Source organism: Chamaea fasciata, unplaced genomic scaffold (assembly GCF_029207755.1).
Source record: "Chamaea fasciata isolate MVZ Bird 193981 ecotype frontalis unplaced genomic scaffold, bChaFas1.0.hap1 SCAF_4, whole genome shotgun sequence".
Lineage (NCBI taxonomy): Eukaryota > Metazoa > Chordata > Aves > Passeriformes > Sylviidae > Chamaea > Chamaea fasciata.
Genome location: NW_027094089.1, coordinates 51,058,955 through 51,075,228, shown reverse-complemented (window position 1 = coordinate 51,075,228; position 16,274 = coordinate 51,058,955). Strand labels below are relative to the sequence as shown.

General features: G+C 39.4%; 1 protein-coding gene across 2 annotated transcripts in view; it reads right to left on the bottom strand.

Moving 5' to 3' along the window:
• Window positions 1–16,274, bottom strand: part of SHB (SH2 domain containing adaptor protein B) — a 90,682-nt gene that overhangs the window by 32,867 nt on the left and 41,541 nt on the right. The window contains exons 5-6 of one of the 2 annotated variants that reach the window (XM_066181530.1): window positions 12,313–12,432; window positions 1,068–3,991 (exon numbers count right to left, since the gene is read on the bottom strand). In XM_066181530.1, coding sequence (XP_066037627.1) covers window positions 3,808–3,991; window positions 12,313–12,432 — 304 coding nt within the window. In that variant the 3' untranslated portion in view covers window positions 1,068–3,807. Of the gene's footprint in view, window positions 1–1,067; window positions 3,992–12,312; window positions 12,433–16,274 lie in introns of those variants that run through there. The other variant, XM_066181529.1, reaches the window with a different exon arrangement.

The window sequence follows — 16,274 nt, the reverse complement described above, 5'->3', positions numbered from 1 at the left end:
ATGCCCAGGTGGCCAAGACCAATGGCAGTTCTGTTCCAAATCTTTTTGTTTTCCCTCTCTACACAGAGATAGTAGAGTAGTGTATGGGGTGAGGCCTTTAATTTGTTTATTTAAAATTCTGTAAAGACCTTGCTTGTTTTGCTTAGGCACCACTTGAGGTACCACCCGAGGACAGTATGAATAAGTTACAGCAGCAGAGGACTCCAGAGTATAGCTTGGCAGAGTCCACTAGAGTTTGCTTAGCAGTGTAGCAGTGTCGAAATGGAATCAGAGCCTGGATAAAAGATATCATTTGTGGACTCCACCAACATTGCCACATGGTGTTTGTGTTGCCAGCTTGAGCCACAACATCAAGATAAAGTGCAAAACCCAACGGGATGCTGAGAAAAAGCACACAAATGTGTCAAACTCCAAGCAGTAACCATTTTCCTCAGAGTATAGATTCAGGCCATGTTCTTTGAGAGGCTGAAAATGACTGTTGTTAACCTTTGCACTTAATTCAGTCTTATGCTTTGCATCCTGTGTCTGCAGACTTAATTTCAAAGTAAGACAATAATCTGTTATCACGTACAGAAACCATGGTGATGACTGTACTTCCACAAACCTAAATGATTTTCCAATTATGGAAGGAGCTGTGAAATGCAATCTTGGCCACTAAAGCTCTCCTACACATCATACAGATGTTCACAGCTTTCACGATGCTGTGAAATACTCATCAAAATAGAAGCCTAATTAACACCTCTTACAAAGACTGCAAAAAGTGACTCACCAGTGCTATGATGTTAGCAGCAATAACTGGATTCCTTGGACACCATCAGCAATACCATTCATACATGCACCTGTGTCAGCCCTTGTAAAGGTGCATATTATCAGGAGAATTAGTCAGGGTAGAACTGAGACATATGATTTTCCAGACTCCAAATTACAACATAATGATTACTTTCATAACACAGTTAAGACATAAACACAAATTGTTCTAAAAGGCTGCTTCAGTTATTAGCTATTCATGACAATCTGAGTACACAAGGACAATCAGAGGAAGAAAAGGGAGAGGTTTATATTTTCTTTTTAAAATAAAATTTTAATGTGCTATATAGGCATGATCACTACAAGATCTTCCACCTATATGCAATACTACACACTGTTAACACACTGCATTTTCAACGTACATTAAAAAATAAGGGAAGAATATTCCTTCACTGGAAAAATATCATACAATCACTTAAATAAACAAAGACAACATTACAGTGCAAATAAAATTCTGGTTTTATTTATTCTGCAATTACTGGGTACTTTCTAAAAGTCTTTTAGAAAAATAAAAAAACCTTCCCATGGACAACCAATACGTTTTGAGATGATTTCCTCTGGCTGAACCAAGAACCTTGATCTGATTCTTGAAGTTGTAATAAGCAGTATACTCATTTATATGATGTATATTCACATGATTTGTATGAAGCAATTGATCCCAACCCAAAATTTGCAGACAGCAATAAAATGGCACTTGCTGGCTTCATCTGACTTTTGATCAGACCCATGACGAGAAAGGTCTGGTACAATAGTTATCCCCATGAACTAAAGACAAAGTGCTTAAGGAAGCCAGACAAGGCCTTGGTTAATAATGCTATTGGTTTCGGCTGGTAATTGCTGTTAGCCAGAGTAGGGGCATACTTTTTTTTTTTCCCTTTAGAGAAGAAAAATAGATCATGGAACAGCAATCATGCCAGATTCAACACACAAAAGAAAAAACATTACATATTTCTGTCCCAAAGGGCATGACAGTTTTGCTCAAGCCCACAAAGGCCAAGACTCATAGCAGATGTCACCTGCTTCTTAATCTGCATGAACTCTGCCACCTTCATAAACTCCTACTCTGGTGAGAGAATATACTAACTTAAAAGTGCCTGTATGCTCTTGTCAGTTGGGTGATGTTAAGAGAATAAAGACTTAAGGGAAACAAAAAAAAGCAGGTAGGTGTGTACATGAAAAGAGGATGCTTGTTTTCACTTGGAGAGGAATGTTGCCTCTTTGTCCTCCACTGCGCCACCCTCCTCGGAAAACTGGAAAACCTATTTGAATGCAGCTTCCGATTCTGGGTGAGACAGACAGTTTGACCCACTACCATTGCTGCACAGAATGACACTGGGCTCTTCATATACATATCATCAACTTCTGTTCAATCTGCATTGGATGCCGTATAAAGAATAAGGCAGGCTTAAAAGGAAACAGAATATTTAGCACCAGTGACAGTATTTGGGTCATCCTTGAGGTTCTTAACAGCTTAGACAATACCATGAAGTACTACTTTTACAGGCAGTAAGTGGTTATTCCATTACAATTTTCAGATTTGCACTTCTTTCTAAGCATACATAAAAAATAGTAGTAGCTAAGAAAGCTGAATTAAATAGCACACAATTTCACAGTCCTATTGCTGTCTGTAAAATACATAACCTGCATATAACCAGTTTGCTACTATACCAGCTGATGGGTTAATGCACAACATTCTAGATGTATGTGGGAGATGGCACAACAGGAGGACTATAAGGCTATAGATTCCCCAGTTCCAGCTTGTGTACAACTATAATTTTTCACTTATCTCACTGAATGAGCACACAGAGCATGTAGAAAATATGTCCCAAGTGGATGGGCACTGACTTGGCAGGACTAAGATAAAGGGCAGCCTCCACAGTGCTTTCTGGCTGACAATGACTGAAATACAGCAGAAGGCAGGCTTCTGCTCATGGTAAAAAAGAGCACTGGCCAGAAGGTATGCACCAGCAGGCTGTGCCTTAAGAATGCCTTGGCAGACCAGAAAACCAAATTCTGCTCTGCTACATACTGCAGCTCTCACAGCTGCAAAAGCCATCTTTTGGAAAGGCAGTGTGATACGCATTAGCCTGCTACATCAGTAGGAGAACTGTAGATCCAGATGAATGAGCAACTGAAGATTTTGCCTACTAAAGCTTTATAAAAGCCTTTGACCACCCTCATGCATAAATACTAACCCACATATCAAAATTACTTATCCTAACTACTTAAAACATTGTGGTGTAACTGCCCCAAACAGAATTAGCTGCCTGTACCTACAAATGAAACTTGCAAATGAAGACAGTAAACATTAAGAGATTATTGTACCAAAAAGGATAAAAATATACCATAAACTACTGTTTAATTACATCCCCTATTCATAAGTATTTGACCATGATTCACTCTCACAAAATTATTTTAAGATTGTGTGTCTAATAGAAGTTCAATATTTGACTACCCCAAGAAACTGCATTAAAAAAATCCCAAACCCATCAAGCTATGTGACCAGAGCCAGAGACTGCTAAGAGCAGCCTGCTAAGCAGCTTCTTCTCAGGTCCATCAAGAACACCCTAGGGTCCCTCAGAGTAAGGTTACTCTTTCTCATGGAGAAGTTTCTCAGGGTAGCAAGAGAATAAAAGTTGTTGTGTTTTTACTGATGAGAAGAACTTGTTGATTCTTCTCAAGACATGAAGGAAGAACTTTTTTGGGAAGCACTTCCATTCACATAGAAGGTCTGGGAAGGTTATCTGCTCTCCTTGCACTAAAGTAAGTGTTCTTTCTCTTTTGCAAAAATACAGTTCTAGAGGCATGCTGCAGCACAAGTGTATCACACACGCAACTCTCTCACAAGTCCCACAGATAACTCTGCAGAGAGCCCACATTCACAAGACTAAAGGCTGCCTCTCTCCATTACAGACTCAAGCTCTGAATTCTGGCAATGAATTATGTGCAACCCAGCTTATCCCTCACCTCCCATCCACAGGAAGGGGTGAGACTAGGTTATTAGAGAGTCCGTACAGCCACAGGGTAAAGCAAGGACAAGTGTTCTGCTCCTTTGATAGGCAGCTTTTTTGTAGTGTAGTAGTGGATGACTTCAGGAACACTGTCGAAGGGAGGGCTGTTCTGACCCAGAATGTATTTCTCTTTGGTTTTCGTCAGCTTCATATGCATAAAACCTTGACTGCTCCTGCAAAGAAAGCAAAGTGTAAGTTCATGCTTGTGCATAGGGAAGAGGGGCGCAGCACCACAACAGGCTCTCCTTATGGAGGGGAAAGTAGGAGAACAAAATGTAAGCAGTTGCTGGGTGGCAGGCCAAGACTGTGGACAGACTGACAGTTTCCAATTGCTAGTTGCAAACCCCCATGGACAGTTCACCACAAAGGCAGCTTAAGGTAGCGGTTTTTTTTTTTTCAGCACCTGTGCTGCCTTGATCCTCATGCAAGGCTGTCTCACACAGAGTGATTCAGAAGTGTGCCAGAAGACAATACATTTTCTCCCCATGGACCCTCTCTCCATCCCCTTCAATATTTTCCTATGAACACTTATTTTCAGTATAGCCAGTCCTTACTCCTGGACCCAAATATGTGTGGTGCTGGCCTGTCAGAGGCCTGTGGGTCCCTTCACAGGCACAAGCAGGCCATGAACCTAGCTCAGCCTGGCAAGACAAGAGCTGTCCTGTTCTACCCTGTGGATGCCTCAGGTCAGACCTTACCCATTCCACCCTGGCATAACTGTCCAGAAGACATGTCTGTATGTAATCTGCTGGCTTCAGGTGGGAAAACTACTCCAGGTGAGCACATTCCCAAGGTTCATGGCATAATACTGCACTACACTGAACACTATACAGAGCAAGGGATGCTGTCCTGTGGTCTTTCTGCAGGCACTCTCTTTGAGGGAAGGCTCATGATTATGCAAGCAGGAGAAGCGGGTCATGGAACTGCCTTGCCTGCTCTTGGCAAAGCAACCCATCCAACAGAATACCACTCTGATGGGTAGCACCCACACTGTCATACAGCACCAGAGGTAAAGCTGGCCTCAGCTCTTCCCAGAAGTGACCCTTCAGTGTCTGCTGTCTAAAGATAACATATAGGCTACTTTAGGTGTGTAGAGTTCAGCTAGGGCAACACTAGTGCAAGGAAGAGCTCCTACGTGTCAAGAAGATAAATGAGGCTTGCTTTTTACAAGAAGTTTTTTACAGCTTGTTTTATGTCCCAATCCCTAACCTTCTGGCTTCAAGCCATTGTTTCCTCAAGGTGTGTCCAGGAGCAGAGACAATAGTGTTAAACTAGACTTGGTCTGTGTCAGCAAAGGAACCCAGTTCAAGATGACACAGAAAGCTGCAGCAGGAAAACAAATTATGTTAAAACCAGCTTCTCTAAAATCTGCCATATTCCACTTAGCAGGTGCAGCATTTGTAAGTGCCTGTGTCATAAACAAGCTCATATCTTTCAGATGTATTCAACAATGCTCTGATGAAGAGAACCTTTCTGGTGTGCAGAAACCACTGCAAACACTGTAATTATGGCTCTAGATGCTTAAAATCTTGCTTTAAATATCAATTTCTAAGTGGGAAAATGTATCTTTCAAGTCATAATTGATCTCTAAATTATTTCCCTTAAATAAGAGCAACATCTTTAAATACTTATTATGAGGACACATGTATTGCTCTTTTTCTTCCAATCAATATGAATCTGCTTTGCTACAAAATGACTTAAGAGTGTGCAGATACATTAATGGAATTACAGGCACATGCTAATTTCAGAAGTATGGTAAGGACTGGAGAACAATCTTTTAAGAGCACTCTACTGCAGAAAAGGAAAAGGCACAAGCCTTTTTTGAAGAGGAAGACAATGCACATGGTATGAACCAACTGCCACAAGCCACATATTCATGACAGACAGCAGTTGCTTCTCCAAGAAGCACCTATGTATATATTCAGGTTTGTGTAGCACACAGTCATTGAGCTTCCACAAAAAGAATCTCTGCTATGTATCTTGACAGGTGAGCCTTCTGGAAGGCCATACTGTTTGTGAGGGTGAGGGGAAAAAGAATGTGAGCTAAAAATTACAAATAACAGGCTAATGGAAGGTAGACAAGGCAAATCTACAGCTTCTGCCCTTGGGATGGAACAAACCCAAGATGCAGTACAAGCTAGGGCACAATGGGCCCCATATACCAAAGGAACTATGATAAGGACGACACAAGGTGGAAAAGAGAATGATTGAATAGTCTGCCCATGAAGGTCTACTGCAACCCTGAGCTCCATAGCAAAGTGCAGCCAGCTGCTGGAAAGAGCACTTGTGAGGCTGCACCAGTAACTGGTAAAAAGGGTGTCCTATAATAAAAGAGATGCCAATACTGGAACATATCCAGAGCAGGATCACTAAATGTGGTCTGGGGATGGGAACACCTGATATACGAGGATAGGCTTGAGGGAATTGTGCCTGTTAATCTCCAGGAGAAGTAAAGGTGAGATGGAGGGTGTTGGGTTGCAATTACCCACTGCCTAAAATGGAGAGTCACAGAGAAAACAGAACTTTCTCAGTCAACAAGTACAAGCTGCAAGGGAGTTCCCACTGGACACAGGGACTTATTCCTCATAAGAGTCCTAGAGCCTGGGAACCAGGATAAGGCAGGTCAGGAGGGTTTCATCCTCACAAGTTTCCCAAAGCACTCAGCAAGCAGATAAGCATGTACTGCTTATAGCAGGGGATTGGACTGGGTATCTCCAGAGGTCCATTCCCAATCAGATCTCTCTAGGAAACTGGAAGGTATGTGAAACTGACTTCAAAGCTTTGCAGTGTCTCACACACAAATCTTCTGTTCAAAAAGCAGTTGAACTGAGAGGCAAGAACACTCAGTCAACGAATTGGTTTTGCCTACTGCTAGTGTTTGCAGCCAGTACCACATTGTTAGTGATTGACCTGGTTTCTATCCTGGATACTTTTCTGGATGTCCAGAACTCTTCAAACTGACCATTATTTCAGGCTTACAGGTGGATGAAAGCAAAGATTATGTTTACAAATATTTTCCTCCTTCACTCCCTTTCCACCCTCTCAGTTTCCAAAAATTACACCGTGAATGTGCTATCTGCCCTCCCTGTTTCAAATGAACTGGCACTGGTTGCAAGTAGACATATCAAAACATACAATTCTCATCTTCTATAATGTAGAACAAATTAAGCTGGAAGAAAGTCATCTTAGCACCTTGAAATCATGCCCTTGAATTAAACACTCAACTGTGAACTGTTCTGTGAAATTATTCACATTTATACTAAGGATCCTTCTGTGCTGTTTCACCTTCTCTATTTGTCCTTAAAATCTGTCTCAGTCTCCCCTCTTCTGGTATGCCTGGACTTAGATAATCAGTGCCTTTAGTAACAGGTAAGGGCAAAATGCATCTACACTTGATTAACAGCACCAATGCTGCTAGACCAGTGACTAGAATTACAGGGATCATGTCAAAAAGGAACCTGGAAGTCATGCTCCCTCTTTTCTCTCCTCCAAACACTTTCAATCTAAGCTCTGATTTTAGTATGCAAAGAGATTACTGAAATTTTAGGTAATGAAGGGGGAAAATGCTTCATGGTTGAAGTGATTGTAAATAAGTTTCTGGTTAGTTTTTGACGGTCTACCTGAACAAGTGCCTGAGTAGTCCTGGTTTTGAAATGCCTATTTTTCTGCTCAGTACTAATTATTAGAACCAGCCAGGCCCAAGGTTTTCAAAGAAAAGAATCTAAACAGTGATCCCAAGTTCATATATGGGAACACTGATGACAGCCAGTGCCTTGAAGAGACAAGACATACACATTTTGCAAAAGAAGGTGCTGGGACCTGAACTAAGGCATGTGATACTGTTATTGTGTGAATTTTGAATGTCGTTGTTTCTAAAATGTTGCAATAACTCTTCACCACATTTTTGTTCAATTGAGGGAAAACAGTGACAAAACAGAGCTATTACAGACAATATTCTATCCATTCTTTCCTTTTTGCAACCATTCCCATGAGTTTCAAATACAGAAGAAAATTGCTAATTGCTGATCCCTGCTTGAAATTTCTCTGGAACTCTCAAAGCACAGATATTTACAAAGACACAAACTTGATACATGATAAATAGTCAGTCACACCTTGCTTAAAACGTTTGGCAACAGAACCATAACACCAAGAAACTTTGAACTGCAACCTCCCCACATGTTTTCTTGCAGTTTTCAAAACCCAGTGAGAATGGGAAAGGGATTAGGCAGACACTTAATCAGAACATGTTTTTTTGATCTTATGCATGAAGTGTGATAAAAGCAGGTTTAATAAATATTAATTAGATATTAAACCTAGTATTTTTTCCCCGGGAAATATTAATGGCTTTGAAACATGATTCAGTACTCACAATCAAAGTTTGGCCAAGTCTTCTGAACCCTATTTTTGCTGAAGAAAGCTCTGTTTTGTCAGAACAGATTTTCTGCATTCATTTTGATGAAACATCACTTGCACAAAGAAAAAAGCAACAACTTTGCAATAGCATCAGAAAAAAAATTCTAATAATGTAGGAAATATATGTCGTGTTATTTTTGCATTCTGAAATGGAAAGCTGTTACAAGCTGTTACTTTGAACAAAGCCTATAATGTTTCATGTAAATTTACAGCAACAAGAAAATAAAATAAAACCTCTTCTGAAAAAATAAAGCCTCACTACTTAACCCCTTAACTACTTTAAAAAAAAAAATTGAAAAATCATTTACTGGAGACATTAAGAGGCTGGCCTACGAACTGGTTTTCCTGTTTCAGCTTTGCTTTTTCAAGCACGTTGTAAACAACACTGTCATTCTACACCTGATGGACACTGTCTCCATGATAAAATAAACAATGTCTCCTCCCCTACAAACAAGGTGTAGAAGTGCTCATTTGCACCCAATGTGTGAAGATGACTACTGAGCCCAGGCTCCATTCTCTATAACTAGTTCCCATCTGCTGCTTTGAAGGTAGTGAGAACCTTTAGCTTGTTGGATTTTCCAAAGAACTGACAGAATCCATGCTTTCTGCTAACAGCCAAGACTCTATCATTATGGTACAGATAGATCATAACCATAGACTAGTAATACACTTCTAAATATTTTTATTCAACTGCTAATTTAGAGACATATCAAAAATCCCATGACCTCTTTATAAATTATACTGGCAGGAAGAAACTTACAATTTTTACAATATTACAGGAGCTACTTCCAAGAACAAAATCAACAGAAAGGTGCAAGTCCAGAATTTTATCCAGAACTACACAAAGTTTATGTACTCAACTTTGGAAATCAGGACCACTTTTACAGACTGCAATGACAAAAATCCCCATAGCTTCCAGTTTCCTTTGCTATCCAGGGAAACCTCATGCCTGTTTATGAGCCCACAGGACCAGGATGCCAAAAGGCACCACCCCTCTCTGAATTCAGCTCTGTACTTCCAGTGGCTACGATTGTGCAGGAACTATCTGACAGAACAGAAAGCAATGCCTGTTACTGTTTTTGCTCAAAGACTGCATCTTCAGTTAACTTGTGAGATAATCCTTATCTATAATTAAAAACAGTCACATTTCCCAAAACTGAAATATGAGTCAGGAAATGAAGTGGTATAGGCATGGTGCACACTGCTGCAAGAGCCTTGGGAGGGGGAAAGCCTGTCTGAAAGGATTAGCTAGTAAAGCCCAGTTCCTGCCTGGTCTTCACTGAGCAAGACTGAAACATGCTAAACCCATCCTGAGATCCTGTTCTATTGCTACATCAGGAAGGCACCTCTGTGAGCTTGATGTTCCCTGAAGCAATTGCGGAACACCTAAAACATTTATAAGAAATGGCTCTTCCTCTTTCATTTCCACAGTCACTGTGTCTACTTCTACCTTTTCCACCAGTCGGCTTGTTAGTGAAGAACAGGGCTCAGACAAGGAATCTGAAACTAGGCATTTCAAAAGCAGCCAGGAATTTCTAGTCACAGCACAGTTACTAAGAGTATGGGTCTCCAATTTTTACCCAGCCTTCCACAATTAAAATAGTGCTTAAGGAAAGAGTGTGTGGGTAAGAGTGAGCCCAAAGGAACCCTGAAGGAATATAGAGAAGAGGAAACACAGGGAACAATCCAGGGGTCACAGAGGAGATTCAAGAGAATGTATAGCTGCCCCTCATGCCTTTGGGATCATTTTGTGCTGGGAAGGTAGATCATCTTTTCCTCTTCTGCTGTGCAGAATTTAAACAATGCTGACAAAGAAGCTTTGCTCTTTGGATCCCAATCCATAGGAAGATGCTTGTAGCTTCAAATACTTGTCACCAACAATACCAATTCCTTGTTTCTAACTGAGATGAGCAACATAAATATGTACTTCAATAAGATCTTCTCTGATGCCCCCAGAGATAGCGAACTCACATGCAATTAAATTTCACTGGGTAAACTACACCATCTCAAAGTGACAGACATTGACATGAGCAACTTACACTACTTCAATGACTGTTTTACACACAGATGCATTTTAATTTAGCAATAAATAAAGCTATTTTCACACTCATTTCATTATATTCGGAATGATAATTTTTGGAATTTGAATCAGCCAATTATTTCACACAAATTCCCCATACAAGTTAAGCCTGACTGGTCCTCTCTAAGTCCACAGAACACAAAAAGGTTTCCTGCTATTGGAAGAAATCATCTTCAGAGATGTCTCAATTATGCAATATTCAGCTATATTAAATGAAAATGAGCAAGTTGTATCATCTTTTCACTTTTTAAATACAGATAGTATTTGGGTAGGTTCTCATTGCTGTGTTTTGGGAAACAATCTTGTGTTGCTAGAGAAAAGAAAGCTTAAAAACTACAGTGAAGTGGTTTTGCCTTGGTTTTTACTTTTGGTTTTGTTTTTAGAAAAAGCTTGTCACATGAAACAGAAGAATAGATTTTATCACTGTTACTTAGACTCTGTACAAAATCAGGGTGTGATGCTTACTTTTTCCCCGAAGCATAAATGAAATACTTAACCAAGAAAATGCTGACTCAGACATGGTAGTAAAGGTCCCTGAGAAGCACAAACACACCTAAATAGACAATGGGAACATTGTACTTTCATGCAAAGAGACTACAAAAGAATATTAAAGGCATGAACTCAGTTGTCCAAAACAACACAATGTAATTTTAACGGTCACCTTTTCCTCTGGAAGTTGTGCTCTGGTTGAATAAAATAAAGCACTGGGCTGATGAAAGAGTTAAGTGAAATAATTTTAAAAAAAGGTCATATTCCAAGACTTTGAATTTAAGGGAAAATTTAGGCCTGAGAAAAAATTTATTCCAAAGCTTGTGCCATTAATGCTTCAGTGTTTGAAAATATCTAGAGGACACCTATACTGGAGAATACACAGATCAAATTACAAAAGAGATAACAGGAACTGAGCCACAATTCTAAAGCAGATGTGTTCCAGCTCAAGGCAAACCTCTGCATTACAGAGAGATCCCAAAAACAACAGCAGAGGAGTAATGTTTTAAAATATACTCCTACAAAATATTTTTCTTCTCAAGTCCTAGAATGAAATTTTAAACATTAAAAAAGGATCAGCTTTGGTGCTATTTATAAAACTGTTTGTTACAACCAGGTATCACCATCATCCCAGCAGTAAAATGTATTTTCAGAACAGACCTGTCAAGAAATGGTATAAAAGCCAAACTGGCAGGAGTAATGCTAGTGAAAAGACAAGTTGGCCTGTACCCCAGACCTACTTGGAAGATTAGGTTCCACATCAGACCCCATACTGCATGAAGGAAAGAAAGGAAACATTTCTCTTTGCACCTGTACAGCCTATACCAAGGTCAAGCGGCTTCTTTTTCCCCTGCAAAGAAAACTCTGACAATCTTCCTCAGCTAGAAAATAAAGTGAACTTATTATCCTGTCATGAGTGGGAGAGCTGGGCTAGATGATCTTTAATCCTCCCTTCCAACACCAACTGTTCTATGAATCAGTTTATGGTATGTTGGTATGGTATACAACACACTGTACATGTATCTGCATTGTACTCTGCCTAAGCCAGGTAAGGCAAATTCAGAGCAGTGTTAAGATTGGAATACTGCTCATTTCCTAATTCTGTAGATCTTTCCTCCTCAGTCCTCGGCTTTTTACTTCAAAGAACTGTAGCAAAGCTGTACAGGTTTACTCCAGTAAAGCACACAAAACAAAAGGAATAAAATCCCTAAACAATACAGTTCCTTATTCAGCCTAAAGCAGAAGTAGCAGGAGCATTTCAAATTAGAACCAGAAAAAAAACTAATCCAAGTTTATTTAGTTTAGTGGACATCAAACGAAGACTAAAAATCTCTTAACATCCCCAGACAGGAAGGTACTAACTCAGTGACTGTAACTATACATCATGCAGTCCCAAACACTCTCCTTCGGAGCTAAAACAGTGCAGCAACAAACTGGATAATTTTCTTGTATGGCACCAGAGAAGTTAGGGCTTATAAATACATTTACTATGTTTTACTGACAAGTACTTACTTCAGTGAAAGAGAATAGTCATGTTTGCTTGTTTGACTATTTCTTACAAGGTAGCTACACTCCTTACATAAACGCAACAGGTTTTCTGCATCTGTCCGACTGATTGCCCCATGGTACCATCTAGAAAAAAGCAAAGACATTAATACACACACAAATATTCCCACTCATACTGCTTTCACTACTTAATTTTTTAAGGTATGAACTGTTATCAATAGCACATGGATACCTTTGAAATTTAATATATCATGGATAAAAAGTGCTAGATGAAGTTATTACAGATTTGGGAGGCTTGTAGTTCCTGTCAGCTGAAGGGAAAAACTCTGATCAGGAAACCATGCAATAAGGTTGGCCTACATGTTTGAGTAAGAAATTCCTATTTAGAGCAACACATTATAGTCTGTCTTGCAAACAGATCCATGATATACATGTTTTCCCTATTTCACCCCAGGGATATATCAATTTTTAAACTAATATGCAAAATAAAAAAAAAATAAATAAAAAAAAATTTTAAAAAAGTAAAAAAAATAGTAGATCACATATGGAGAATATGAACAGTTAACAGTGGAAAAGATTTGCTGAAATAAATCTTTGAAAAAGGAGAAGAGTGATAAAGTGTGAATATCTATCAAAAAGGCACATTCTAAACAAAGCTGTGGCAACTCTGAGAGCTTTATATAAATCTCTGATGGATCTGTGGAGTGGATGCTAACAATTCAGGGAACAAAGGAAACTGGGAGAGGAGAGGTGGGACCTTCATTAAAATAGTCACTGCAAACAAAGAAACTTCTCAGTGCATGCTGCTCTGTACCAGCTTTCAAAATCTCAGACTCCATGAGTAAGCGCTTTGATCCTTCCCTAAGTTTCCAGTGCAATGTAAAATGTGTCTGGCCCTGTACTGTGTCAAATATGTCTCTGAGGAAGATTTCTCCCTCCCTGCAATTGCCAGGTGCACTTTGAAACACTATGGGACACCACCACATCTGCCCAAGCAAGACAATGAACACATCAGAAGTGCTCTCTGTCAGTTCTTACCAGAAACTGTTGCTTGCTTTGTGCAAAAGAGCTTTATTCCATTTGTTCTTACTCTAAGAAAGATGCTACAACTAAAAAAATAGGTGAATAAGAGCCAGATAAATCTCTTTGACAGAAATCATGCTCTTAACTATCTTGTGCTGGTGTCTCTATAGTCAAATCTGATGAATGTGCTAAAAAAAAATGTTGGTGCCCAAATTAAAAATTCACTGTGTGCTTGATTAAAACCAAATTCTGCATTATAGGGAACTAAATAGAGGTTATACTTTTTATAGTCAAGACAGACTAGAAAGGGAGGCCCTGACAGCTTCATCACTTCACAAATAAGATGGAGGCACAGATGCAAATGATTTCAGGCAGTCTCCTCCTCATCTCCCATTAGGTATTTACTGGTGAAGGATATTTCTTAACAAGCAATTTAAAGAGTAGATTGCCTTCCGAGTGTGAGGAAATAATATTAACACAAGCGTGAATCAAGAAATGGACTCAGGATAATTTAAAAACTTTTCCTATTAGTTACAATTATCTTTATTTCCTTTTCTCCCCAAAGGACCAAATAAAACAAAAGTGAAATATTACCTTACCAAAATAAGGGAGATCCTGTACTCTGATATTCAGAGAGAAATGGAAAAAGAACACAAGGCTGGTTTGACGAAGAAAAACCTGCTTTTGAGTTGAAAGTAAAACAGCTGATGAGATAACATCTGATTCAGATGTGACATCTGGAAGCTGTTTTGGCTACACCTGACAATAAACAGCAGGTATCCAGAAGTGTAATTGTTTATGAGTCATATGCCCATGTAACTGGGACACTCTGCTCCTGTTCCAGCTACCTAGTGCGATAAGCAAAGTGTGATAATCAGTTTTAGGTTCCTGAGTGATTTGCTGTTCAACTGTATTGGGTCTGCTTGTCCTGGCTGTGCTTATTTTTTTAAATGTCAACATAGAAGCATTTGTGAAGAAAGGTCAAAGATTCAAATATCAGCGATGTGGTCTTTAAAAAGTGCAATGACAGTTTGTGAAAGACACCAGTGCAAAAGTACCAAATAACCCGAATGTCTTCTAAGATATCCTGGAAAGCACAGGCACACAATGCAAACCTGAAAGCAAAAAATTCTAACATAATCACACACTTTGACCCCTAACAGGATCTCCTCCCAAGTTTGTAAGCACCCTGATTGCGGTTTACAGAATGCTCTTCCTGACGTCCCCTACTTTGTCAATGGTCAGGTTTTGGCCACTAAGGGGCTATAATTCCACTGAAGACAGGAGAGCAGCATCAGTTATACAGTAAGTATACAAGTTATTACAGCTTATATAATGCACAAAACTACTCTGTTTCTGAGTTACAGCAAAACAGGAAACCACCAGATCTTGATTATAAGGCTGGGAGGGATTCACTTTCAATGAGACAATGGAAACAACAGAACACACTTTTTCTTTACATTGTTACTGAGGAAATAGAACTAATTACTTTGATTCCCCTGGGCCCATGAGTTAGTAAGTTCATAGTTATAGACTCCTCAGTCACAAGTAACTAAAAATATTTTCTTAATATACTAACACACCTTGGTATTTTTGCCTGTTTGGGGAATATCCTAACCTACCCATCCACTTGCCAACTTGTGTACATCCTTTCATTTAGGTCTCATATTCCTTTCTGCAAAAACAGACTCCACTTTAGCAGAAAAAAGAAGGAAGGGTTTGGCATGTGCTGTGGAGATGTCTCACACTACTAAAACTTGAGTAATTTGAATAATTAGGAATAATCTATGGTAAAATAAATGTGAACTCTTACACTATCTGACGCAACATGGTTAACTGTGCAATCATTTTATGTTTGATCCATCACACTGAAGAATCAAAAATAACCTAACGTTTTGAGGCATTTGAATAGTTAAGAAGGAAAACCTGCATTTTTCAGCTGTAACATTTAACTGCGGTTATACTAAAAGACAGAAAGACACCACAATATATTTATGAGTCAAAAATTAGGTAACAGAAACGCACCTTCCTGCAGTTATTTTAAGTGTATTTGGGACTGGGCGAGTGACTTTCGTAAGCTGTAACCACCCAACTCGGAGGAACAAATTTACAGTGAAATTTACAGTCTCTTAGTTATTTGTCTAACAATATCAGTGACTGATTTCACACTAACAGTTGCTACTTCCTCTGCAATAAGCATACAATCAGTCAACAGGCACATGGTTCATAGGTTGAGGTTGATGAGATGGAACATGACAACATGTGGATGACACTATTATCTGCTTCAAACTTAAGCTTCCAAAAACTACCTGAAAAATGTCAAAGGAAAAGCAATTTCTGGAACTATCTCCTCTCAAACACTAAGACAGGATTACCTCCTGCTGAGGATTCAAAGTGTAAAAGGATTGTTAGTCCTCTCAACATCACTAGCATTAAAGGACAAGGTATTCCCACAAAGTGCATACTCACATCCATGCTAAATCATGCCCTCCCTCTCCACTGCAAAATAAATTTTGCCTCTAACCCAGAATGACATTTTTTGGAGTAGAACGCCTCCAGGGATTCAAGACATAGCTTCTTCACTTTACTGCATGAATCCACTGGCTTCTCAGTGCCCAGGAATATTCAGTTTAACTTTTGTAAATTGCTCCACATAAGGATTTTTCTCTGTGTAGCTGGAATTCTAGCCCCTTCTCTGAAGCTGCACCTCTGGTATGATACAGGACAGCAGGTCATTCCATCACACAAGGCAGTCTATCCAAATTGTTCAAGGAAGGGCAACAGTGAGGCAGGACAGGGGCCACTCTTGTGGATATCAGACATTCACTACAGGGAATTGACCCAGAACCTGAATTTGGAGCTGATAAAAGTGCATCTAAATACCTCTCTCAAGTTTGACGGCACAAGGGTAGAAATAACAATCTCCTTCCTGAAAGCTGTTTAAG